This window comes from Hyperoodon ampullatus (assembly GCF_949752795.1).
Source record: "Hyperoodon ampullatus genome assembly, chromosome: 14".
Taxonomy (NCBI): Eukaryota; Metazoa; Chordata; class Mammalia; order Artiodactyla; family Ziphiidae; genus Hyperoodon; species Hyperoodon ampullatus.
The window spans coordinates 78753732-78766042 of NC_136927.1; the positions used below are offsets into that span (position 1 = coordinate 78753732).

Genomic DNA, 12311 nt, shown 5'->3' on the forward strand with positions numbered 1-12311 from the left:
ACCCCACCCCCCAATATTAATACCTAATGTTAGGTATTAGGACTGCATACCTAATACCACGTCCACCGTGCCAACAGAAAGACACTGAAAACACACGCACCCCTACATACAGCCCATCCTTCTGATTTGTGATATTTGTTTTTGCCAATTCACCTACTGCCTAAAATCCGTAACCTCAAAAATCAATGCTCACGGCATTCTCGTGGTCATTCACAGACATGCTCAGAGTGGAAAAAACAATCCGAGTCACCCACACACATTCCCAGCTGAGGCTGAACGGGGCGAGGATGTGCCTTCTCATCTCCGCTCTCATACTGTACAAAAGGGTCCTCTTCATGGCCTGTTTAGTGCCATGTGTCCTGCATTTCTGTGCTTTTTGTTATCTATTTCACTGTTTAAAATGGTCCCAGCACTGTCAGCATTCCTAAGAGCAAGAAGCCTGTGATGTGCCTCATGGAGAAAAATACATGTGTTACATATAAGCTTCCTTCAAGGCATGAGTTGCAGTACTGTTGGTCATGAGCTCAGTGTTAATGAATCAACAACATATTTAGACACCGTTTCTTTCAACAGAAATATACCTAACACAATGTTCTCTATTGATGAGTCAACTGAAATGTTGTAACCCGAGGCTCACAGGAACCTAACCCTGTATTTGCCCCTAGGAGCTGTGGTTCACTGTTCGCTAATTCAGTGCTGGCAGGGACTTCACAGAACAGAACTACTGCAAGTAATGAGAATCAACTGTATTGCATACCTAATACTACCCTCCATGATGTCAAGAGAGACAGGCATTTTAACATCACAAATCAGAAGTGACAGCTTCAATAAAAAGTTCAGAACTTCCCACTGAATAAACACATCTGTATAAAGAACTCCCTACGCAGGCACTGTTCTTCGTCCACATCAACAGTGAATTCACATCACTGATGCACCCTCGTCCTGGCATGGCATGAGCACCTCTGCAAAGGAGCACGTGGCCTGCAGCGGCCCTGCCACTACAGATTTAGTCATTTGAGGTCTGAGAGAGCTTCTGGCAGAGTCAAGTCCTCTGTGGCCATTTTCTGGCCAGAGTTCTTACTCAACCAGACTCTCTACAAAGTTCTAGAAAGAAGAGGAGATTGTGTTACCCAGTGCAAGAGTCCGCATGAGGCTTGGTCCCTCTTCCAGGCTGTGCAAAGAACAATTTCTGACGTTCTCTGAGGGCTCATATCTACTCTGCATATATTATGCCCGACCACATGGGCTCTTACTATGTCGCCACTTTACGGAAGAGGAAACTGAGGCACAGGAGGGAAAAGACAGTGGTCTGGGACTTCCCAAGTGGCACGGTAGTTAAGAATCCACCTGCCGGACTTCCCTGGTGGTGCAGTGGTTAAGAATCCGCCTGCCAATGCAGGGGACACGGGTTCCAGCCCTGGTCCAGGAAGATCCCACATGCCGCGGAGCAACTAAGCCCGTGTGCCACAACTACTGAGCCTGCGCTCTAGAGCCCACGAGCCAGAACTACTAAGTCCATGTGCCACAACTACTGAAGCCTGTGCTCTACAGCCTGTGCTCTGCAACAAGAGAAGCCACGGCAATGAGAAGCCCGCGCACCACAACGAAGAGTAGCCCCCACTCGTTGCAACTAGAGAAAGCCCATGCTCAGCAACAAAGACCCAACGCAGCCAAAAAAAAAAAAGAAAAAAAGAAAAAAACCTCACAGTAGACAAGAGAAATAAAAGCATATGTCTATACAAAGACTTGAATGTTCTTAGCAGTGTTATTTACAATAGTCAAATACTGGAAATAATCCAAATGTCCATCTTGGTGAACAGATAAACAAAATATGGTATATCTACACAATGGAATTCTATTAAGCAATAAAAAGGAACTTTAAAGCCATTGTGCTAACAAAAAAGAAGGAGACTCACACACATGGAGAACAAAACTAGTTGTTACCGGTGGGGGGTGGGGGGTGCTAAATAGGGGCTGGGGAGCAAAAGGTACAAACTACCGGGTGTGAGATGAGCTCAAGGATGTACCGTACAACACAGGGAATATAACCAATATTTTGTAATAACTGTAAATGGAAAGTAACCTTTAAAAATTGTATAAAGAAATTAAAAATTGTATAAAAAAATTAAAATTAAAAAAATATGCTGTGAAAAAAGGCAGATACAAAGACAACATATTTTATGATTCCATTTATATGAAATTTCCAGAAAGGGCAAACCTATGAAAACAGAAAGCAGATCAGTGACAGCCTGGGATGAACTGAGAACAGGCACGAGGGAACTTTTCGGACGGATGGAAATGTTCAAAAACTGGATTGTGGGGATGGCTGCACAAACTCTATAAATCTACTTTAAAAAAATCAGTGAGTTGTACATTAACAGTAGAGGTATTTTATGTGATGTAAATTATGCTTGAATAAAGTTATTTATTTTAAAAAAAGCTGAAATAGACTCTGTACCTAAATAGTCAGCTCTTTCTTAACCCAGTTCATCCAAAACTTCCTAATGCCCCAAGTCCAAATACATCAAAAATCAAAGCATCCTTGTCCAATTTGGCCACAAAACTCCGAATTATTACGAAGAGAAGGCAAAGTCTCAGTTCTGCCAGAGCTACTTTCGACAATATCTATCACACCAGGGCGTCTACATACCTGGATGGAATAGTTTATGTAGTTAATCATTTCCTGGATTTGATCAGGAAGGAGCAATGAAGTCAATAATATTTCTTTACTTGCTACCATCAAAGGTCCTTCCTCTCAAAGGAGCGTTCCGGAGATCCCCCAAAGCAAACCTTACACAAAGACCTAACTATCACTATCTATCCTAGTAAAGACCCAGGATGTACTAAGCACTTAGTGTTCCAAACTTAACATGGATTAAGTCTCAAATCAATCCTAGGAGGTATACGTAATTACTGTTACCCCCACTTTACAGATAAAAAAATGAGACCCAGAAAGGTAAAGTAATTTCCCCAAGTCACACAGCTAGTGAGTGGCAAAACCCAGGCTCTCCAATCCTACGCCCACGCTCCTAACCAATCTCTTGTGTTTCACCAAGAGGAGAACTTCATTTAGCCAGAAGGAAAGCGCATGATGTCAGAAAAATGGCTTCCAGCAACGTGAGGTAAATGCCTTGTGTCCTAACAAAACCACTGTAATAGTTTTCTCAACATCAGGATGTGGTAACTTTCTCAAGAGAGAAAAGAGCTCTGGGTCTACGGGATTCCTCAGGCAAATAAATTGCATGTCTTGGCGACATATGCTGAGTGACCCCAGCATTAATTATACTCTGTCTCCTGGGACCTGTGGCACCTATGTTTTTGGTTTTTTAACCACAAAATCCCCCAACCATCCTACAGCTTTGAGCCATTAGGTAAAAAGAGTGGATCCACCTCCTCACACTGAGTATCCCTATGACCTCCAACAAATTATTTAGCATCACTGAATCTTAGTTTCCCTGTCTATAAAATGAGGAAACTAACTCCAAAAATTCACACAGTTGTTATGAGGATTTAAACACAGCCATTTATCTCAAGTGCCCAGCAAAGAGTCTGACCCGTCACAAATATATTTCTTATTCCTTTATCTCCCCCCACCCCACCCCCGCCTTAAACTACAGGAAGCCTGTCCATCTCTCTGTGCTTCCAAAAGTGTTTTCCCAACACCAAGATCCGCAACTTGACAAGGCTACTCCTAAAAATGCAGATTAAATACTAAAACATATACGCAAATACCTGGAATTCCAGATACATGATTTGAATTTGAATCCATGTCACTGCTTAGGAAATCAATTAGTTCCAAAGTGGCAAATTCTAAAGGAGGAGTGATCTTCCATGCCAATAACAAACAGAAATCTTTTTTTTCCAACTGTCAGCACCACTCCCTCTGGGCCCCTGTAACAACGGTGCATATTTCTATCACGGTAATCATCACTTTTAAATAATTATTTGCATTTTTCTCTCATGCACTGAGTCAGAGGTTCTCAACTATGCCAGCGCATTAAAATCATCAGGGGAGCTTATAGCCAGGTCCCACCCCAGACTCTTATTTCAAAGGTCTAAAATGGGGCAGGGATGGTAATTGTTTAAGCTGGCCAGGTGATTCCAATGCAGGGTCAGGAGGCGCGCACCTGTGGTCAGGGCTTGTTTAATTCGTATATGCACCCCAGACACCTGACACAGCCCCCCCCCACACACACAGTAGGCATTTTATAATTGGTTTTGGCACAAATTAATAACTAGAGGAGCTTCGAGTCCACTGATCATATTAATTCATTAAAACACTTACTGAGAAAAAAAACATTTACTGAGGGTGTATGCCTGGCATAGGGCTCAAGTTAATTGTTAGCGTTCTTTAGCCTTGAGTGGTCAGGGTTACAACGCGCGCGGACAGTGAAGGAAGGGGTGGAGAGCTGTCGGTCTCTGAGGTCAGAGAGCCTGAGCGCAATCTGCATTTTGCAGCATCTTCCCAGCAGTCCTCGACCTCGCTGGGCTCGCTTCCTCCACTGTATTCTATCAATGGGGCCTCCTCACCGGGAGATTTAAGGAAGACTTTAAGAAGACAGGGACAAAGACCTCACAAAATGGCAGCTGGCAGCATTCTTCATTTTTCTTAATTCGACGGACACCTGGGGAAGCCAGCCTACTTGTTCACCCTCCTCACCCCCTCCATCAAATATCTGACGCCGCAAAGAGCGGCCGCCACAGGGAAAAGGCCCAGAGAGAACAGGACGCCAAAGGGAAGGGCGGGTCCGAGAGGCCCGGCCCCGCCCAGCTGCGGTTCTCAGCCTTCACCCGTCAACAGCCTCACCTGGGCAGCCTCGGAAAATGCACATTTCCAGGTCCCACCCCCAAGAACTGACCAGCGGGTCTGGGCGGGGCCGGGGAATCTGCATTTTAACCAGCTCCCCTCAACCTTCCCCCCGCAGCTAACTGTCGCAGGCGATGCCACAGACCCTTAAAACCTCAACAGGTCATTGCCATCCTCCGAATAGGAAGACGGCAGGGCGCAAAACATCCGCCCGTCCTCTCTCTCCAAGTGAGGGAAACCCTCACCAGGCTGCCCAGGGGCCTGCCAATGCGGGAAGGCACAGCAGGTGGCAACCCCTACGTCTGCCAGGGGGCTCCTCCTCTCAAACTGTGGGGAACCGTGGAGGGTGGGGGTCTCCTGTCGACCAGTAGGAGCCCTTCTCGCCCTCCTGCGGCTACTAGTTCGGGTCCAGCCGGGGCCGGGAGGGGAAGGCGGCCATCTGGGGGTTGAGTCCCGGAGGCACTGATGGGGAACCCCCCAAGCGGGTCTGCGGAGGAAGCCATGCCTCCCCCGACAAATAAACTGAGCATATCCGGGCTTCCGAGGACTCCACGCGCAGAGCAAGGTTTGATACTGACCGAATCGGAATTACAACGACAAAGAGTAATCAGGAAACAAAATGGTTAAGAGGCAAGGCTGATCCCAATTCCACGCGCGTGTAAACAGCGCTGGGCAGGCCCGGCTTCTCGGGGTTTCGAAAGGAAGGTGGGCATCGGTGCGAGGCAGCCGGGCACTTGGGCCCAAAAGGGACGCGATCACGCCGGGGGCCCGGGCGGGGGCTTGAGCTGAGCCGAATTCCCTCCCCGCCCGCCCGCAGGCCTCCCAGGCCCGGCCACCGGCTCATGGCGCCGGCCAACCTGTCAGGCCCGGCCCGCCCTGCCCGAGCGCCAGGCTCCGGCCGCGCGCGGACAAAGGAAGGCGGCCAGCCCCGGGTCCCGCTCACCCGCCGCGGGGCCTGCTGTCCATCCGCTTCTTCTGGCGCACCGGCTGCAGAGGGATGTTGTCCGTCATGTCGCTCGCGCCGCCCGCCTTGGCCGCCGTGCCCCCCGCGCCGCCTGGGCCGCCGCCCGGTCCGGCCTCCGCGCCACCGCCCGCCGGCGCCGCGCCGCCCCGGGGGAGGAGGCGGCGGCAGCGGGCGGGCCGGGCCCGCAGCGAGGGGGCGAGCTCGCGAGCGCCAGGCCACGCGCGGAGCCGCCCGCGCGGCCCGACCGACGGACACGGGCGCACCATGGGCCCGAGCTACGCGCCGCGCCCGCTCGCCCCGCACCGCGCCTGCCACGGGGGGCGGCCGGCTGTGTCCGCGCCGCCGCCGCCGCAGTGTCCCCGCCCCCGGCCCGCGCCGCGCGCCCCCCACGCGCGCCCACCCGGCCACGCGCCCCCCGCCCACGCCCCGCCGTGCGCGCGCGCGCCCTATCCCCGCCCCCAGCCGACACCACTTTCACGAGCACACACTGCCATGCTCCCTCGGCCTCCATCCTCTCACGTGCTCACCCTTGCACGTTCACACGCGACCCGCACACACACACACACACACACACACGCACACTCATTCTCAACTGCTTACTCCGCACCAGCATCCGACCTTCACAATCACACACGTACACCTGCACGCACACACCCTGCTACACTCACGCCCATGAGTCACCTTCGTCCGCCCTGGATCTCAGGCCTCACACACGTGTGCCCCCAGGAATCACACCGGGACCCACACTCTGCCTCACTCCGCTTTCCGGACTCCCTCACCCACCATCCTTCACCATCCCCTACCCTCACTCTCCCACCTGGACCCCTGAGATTCACAAGCACAGCATGCACTTACGCACCTGCACACCCTCGTTCTCACACACACTCCTTCACCTGCCTCTGGGGCTGACACACGTACCCTCTCAGCTGACACACGTACCCTCTCAGTCACCCAGACCAGCATCTGCACCTACAGCCTCTCCTACACAGTGTCCGGGATCCACTAACTTTCCAAGGACTCGATAAAATTTTAAGAACAGAAAGAAGATGAATAGTGGTGAAGGAAGGAGGGAGAGAAGTTAAAAGTCCATATGTAATGAAAGAGCCTCAAAATGTAACACCGTGTAAACTAACCTACTGCAACTAAAGGAAATCTTGAAGTAGCTACATCTAGTACATTTCATGCGGGATGCGGGTGCTTTTTGTTTGCGATGAACAAGGGCAAAGCCACCAAGTGTCTGTGTCTGGGGCCTTGGGTGAAGTGGATCCCAAACCAAGAAGTGTGACTTATCTCATCTTCCGATGAAGTTCCTCAAGGAAAGCATGTCATTAGACGTCGCTGCATGGCACCTTTGAAGGGAAAACAGCATTCTTTGGCTCACTGACCCCGTCTGCTTTGCGTCCTGTACCTAGGGCAGTGCTAGGTGCACAGCATGATACACACAGTCAACTCGCAGTAAAGGCTCATTGAGTGGAGGAAATGTAAACATCCTGACCCGCCAATTATGACATCAGAGGAGGCCCCACCCCCGCCCACCTGCTCCCTTAAGGTCCCCTCTCAAACCCCACCCACCTCAGACCCCTTTCTCCACTCCACTACCACACAAGGTCACAGACAAGACCGAAGAGATTCTGGCCCTTTAATCCAAGTTCCCCCACACAGCTGGTGTTCAGTAAATGTGAGCTCTTGTTTTAATCAAGCACCTAAAACACACGTGGAGTCCCACATTTAATCCTCCCAGCCCTGCCAGCTGAGTCTAAATGGTCACACCCATTTCACAGGTGAGGAAACAGAAACTCAGAGTGGCCTGCACGAAGCAACGTGATTAGGAAGGAACTCAGCTGGGCTCCCAGGCCCGGTCTTTCCTGATCCAGAAGGCAGGAAAAATGCCCTCCAGTGACCAATGGATTCAGTTATCATGACATTTCCAGGTACCTATTAATCCTGATTCCAAATATCTTCCAGCTCCCTCTGATCCTTGTGGAGCCCACCTGTGGCCACCCTTGTCAGGCTGTGCCCTCATTGTCTAAAATATGCAGTAATAATAGTGGCTCCCTCATCTGAGATCCTGTATCCCTTCCACCATCTCCCAACTGTAGAACCAGAGGCAACTTACAAACTGCTGAGGCTCAGTTTCCTCATCTGTAAAATGGGGATAGTACCAGCCTCAGGATTGTTGGAAGGGTTAAATGAGCCAATCATGTACATAAAGCAATTCGAAGAGTGCATACACAGAGGGAGAACGTGGGCAGCTCAGGATTGTTGGAAGAATTCAGGGCAATAATAGGAACATGTAAAGCACTTAGTGCAGCGCATGCCACAAGGTCAATTCTCATCAAGGTTAGCTATTACAATTTCTTGTCCTCCTCCTACAATGAATATTATTATTTTTTTCCCAATTAAAGAAAGAACACCACAGTGTTATCAAATGGTGGTCTCTGGACAAAAAGATTCTAGGTAGATTCTTGAAATATAATTCAGTCACTAGATTATTTTTTGTAGTAGTTAGTACAGAGAGCTCCATATCCCATCCCATACCGACCTTACCTCATATCCACCCCCACCCCAAACCCAGCAGTCTCCCTTATTAACATTTTGCATTACTGTGGTACATCCAAGTGGATCTTAAAATTTTCCTTCTTTATGTTTTGTCTATACTTTCTGCTTTTTCTCTAGTGAACAGGTATCACTTTTACAATGTCTTTCTTTAAGTAAATACATTTTTAAAAGACCAAAGAGCCCCCTCAATCTCCAAAGGTAATAACATTTTCATATGAAAAGAGAGGCCATTTTTATTGCCTTTGCACTTTCCAAATTTCTTTCAGTGCACTTTTATAATCAATACAGAAGACATTTTAAAAGACTCCCTTCCAGCAAGGCAATCCCTCAGGAAAGGAGGCACTTAAAGGCTTTTATCTGTTCTTGAGAGAGATCCAGATGCTTGCGTGAGATAGCAGAGAGCCTGTGGGGAGAGCCGCAGAGCTGGGGCGGTGATGGGATGACGATGGGAGGAGGGGCACAGCATCCCTCTTCCGGGCCCAGCCCTGCCTTCTTCTCCCTGTGGTCCTAGGAATGGTCACCTCAGGGTCCTGCTTTCTGAGGAGCAGCCCCTTTTGTGGCCTTTGACAGCCGTCTCCATCCAAGAGGCCCCGGGTACAAGAAGCCACTGACCCCTAGAAAGCTGGAGCAGAAAGATCTTTGACAGATGAACCAACCTAGTCTAGCCTCTTCTTTCCAGAAATCAGAGAGACTGAGGGCCACAGAGGTCACCCAACCTCACCAACACATGTTGGGCCCAGACCATAATCTATCTTGAGACTCAGTCCAGCCCACGCTGAACCCTCATTTTCACAGATCCCCAAGCTGGCTGCAGCTGTTTACAGAGTGTTGGTGGTAAGAAGACAAGAAGTCAAGGGCACTAATGGGTGAAACGGAGTCAGGGTAAACAGGAACAATGACTTAAAATGTTTTGGGTAAACTCAGGCTGGGGAAAGAAGAAGTTCTTTTGGTGCCTAGAATCTTCTCTCTGAATGAATTCTCTCTGAATGAATGCATTCATTAGGTAGTCCCTAAAACAGTTTCTCAGCCTCAGCACTACTGACATCAGGGCTGAATATCTTACTGTGAGAGGCTGTCCTGTGCATTGCAAGATGTTTAGCAGCATCCCTCATCTCTATCCACTACATGCCAGTAGCAGCTCAGCCCCTTCTCCCTGGTTGTGACCTCCACTGATGTCTTCAGACACCGCAAAATGTCCCTGGAGGGCAAAACTGTCCCGAGTTGAGACCCACTGGGCTAGAGTGTGATGTTAAATCATTTCTAAATCTCTAGTAAAACTGCGTCTCTAACACTAATCTTATCTTCCCACTCCCCCTTTTTGGGGAAAGAACTTTGTAAGTGCTTTCCACAAGCACCTATATCTAGCTAGCATTTAATAACATTACTTTGTTTGTATGGTACTGTTTTTACCTCCAAAAAGACACAGGAAGTTTAGGGAAAACACCACTGAACAATTCATTCAAGTCATCTTCACCAAGGACCGACAATATTCCAGGCCCTGGGGATACAGTTAACGAGACACACAATCCCTGCTGCCTAGGGCTGGGGGCTCTGCTGGCTACTAGAGGTAAGACTGGTCATCTTCAGCAAGATGACCAGATGACCTGTCTGGCACCCTCTTCCGGGTCACCTGTGTCTTTCCTTGTCTTTGAGCTCTTTTACAACTCTCTAACTTGCAGAAAACCCAATAGCAACACAAATGATTCTTCTCCATAGAAATGCAAATGAATTTTGTCCAATGGAATGCAGTTGATTCTAGCCCTGTGGATACTGACCATTTTTTGCCTCTTTATGTAAATTCACTTCAACTTTCCTGACTGCCTGAAATTGGGGAGTTCTTTCAATTCTCCTTTCAATCAGTTGTAAAACTGTTGATACAATCTTAGACACGTTCATTTTACATTTGTAGGAGTCCTGATTTCCCCCTTCTAAAATGTTATACTTCAACAGGATAGACAGAAAATAAATAAGCAAACATTTCAGAGAGTGCAAAATGCCACGTGGATAACAGAACAGGGCAATGTGAAAGAGATATTGTGCTTTTGTTTATCATTCTTACTTGATAAAAAGTTGGCAATCCTAAGCAATTCCCTTCTATTCCAGGTATATCTACAGCACTTACCACCAGAGAAGGTCATTTGTTTCACTGTTTTTAATTTAAGGACCCACAATTATCCCTTCAGGATAAAATAAACCTTCGTATACTTTGTTCCACACCTTGCCTTTAGAACACTGGCATTTCTTTCAACTTACTTCTTTCCTTAAAACAATAGATTGTTTACAAAGGGTTGGAGGGTGGAAAATGACAGGGGAGGGGAAGAAATACAAGTCATTTGGGATGTTCATTCTTCTCCCAGAAAGGTCACTTTCAAATATTTAGACTTTGAAGTGCAGAGCTTGATGCTTCTTTTAAACACATTTGCGAGGTCTTACCTTAATACCGCGATTGCAACGTCCACTTTTGAGAGGTAAGTGTACTTATCCTCATTTTGGCCTAGCTTAGCTAATTCTCCATTTTCCTTTTATTTGGAAATAGTTGGATTAAAAAAAAAAAAAAAGAAATAGTTGGAATTAGTCACAGAAAAGTGATAAGGAAGGACTTGGGGTTTTTTGGTGTTTTGTTTTTTTAGGCAAAAGTCTTGAATTTCCATGGATGCCAAGAGCAATAAACCCCTCGACCAAAAGCAGTTGCTTCTTTGAGCACATTACGAGACTTTAATAACTTTGAAAGTTAACTCATTTTCTTTGAAGAGAAATGAGCATTCCTTATTTAAGTAGTTAATGATTTTGTGTGGAAACAAGAAAACAAAACTGGGGGAATAGCTAGGCCTGAGAATAATTACTCCACAAGAGGTATATGCTTTCTCCTCTGGAAAAAGTGCCCCTTTAAATGATTTACATGGTTACAGAATCCATAAAATCAGTGGTGCCAAGGAGAGAAGAAAGTAAAGGTATGAATTAGCTGCTGTGGTGTTTAGGTCTCAATCAAGACAAGGTCGGAGTCACAGGGTTAGCCAAATATAGCTCTTTGATGGATTCAACATAGATAGGCTCCCAATACCAAGAAAGGGCCTAGAACCAGCAAGGTTCTGCCATTTTGTAACTTCCAACCACAGGCATCCAAATGTCCTGGGGTAATTTGTCGAAGGCGGTGGTGGAGGGGGGTAAAATGTACAGGTAGGAACCAACGAAATCGTAACTACTGCTGAAATACCATTGCTCGTGTATCTATATTTGAAGAAGACACGCAGAAAACCCACCTTAGAAATTACCCCACCAGCCTACTTTTTTTTCACATTTCATTAATCAGAGAATGATGACGTATGTCATTTCATGCATGTCCCATGTGTTATGAGCTGCAAAGAACCACATCACCTTGAAGGTAAAGGAGCTGCCCACCGCCTGGGGGCTTCTGACCCACATGACTTCCTTCCTCAGTCCCAACAGATTGAACCAGGAGACTCCGCCTGATCCAGAGTTGGGACAAATCATACCCAACTAAGTAGGATAGTGTTGATTTTCTGAACTAAATGGGAAACAGTGATGGCTAACTATTTTACACTTATTATTATGTCTCAGATTAGATGAGCATAAAAATGCATCACCTCGCCATTGTCTTATGAATCAAATATCATCCCCATTTTGCAGACAAGATATCCAAGGTTCCATGTTATCTTGTCTTAGGGCAGGCACCCCGCCAGAGTGTTGAGCTGGGACTTCTTGCCCAAGTGAAGAGCCAGTGTTCTCATGATGAACCCTCCTTTTCCCCAGATTTGAAATGTACCTGTCTCATCTAACTCCTGGCTAATTTTGCTCCTGGACTTTCTATGTATCCTGACATGTAAGTTTCCTGTTTGGGCTCAGGGATCTGCTGAGTTGTAAACAACAGGCGTTACTTTTGAAACTCTATTGAAAGGCTTCCTGTAAATGTGCAGATTTTCAACACCTTCCCTGATGTTAGGGTTTAGCTAAACTGTCACC

The 12311-nt window shown here is 47.6% G+C and overlaps 1 protein-coding gene across 1 annotated transcript in view; it reads right to left on the reverse strand.

The window, feature by feature from the left end:
* Positions 1–5833, reverse strand: part of ATP9A (ATPase phospholipid transporting 9A (putative)) — a 131155-nt gene extending 125322 nt beyond the window's left edge. Inside the window, exon 1 of the mRNA XM_079718608.1 lies at positions 5751–5833. Within this exon, the coding sequence (XP_079574734.1) occupies positions 5751–5818 (68 nt within the window). The 5' untranslated portion in view covers positions 5819–5833. The remainder of the gene's footprint in view (positions 1–5750) is intronic.
* Positions 5834–12311: the final 6478 nt, after the last annotated feature.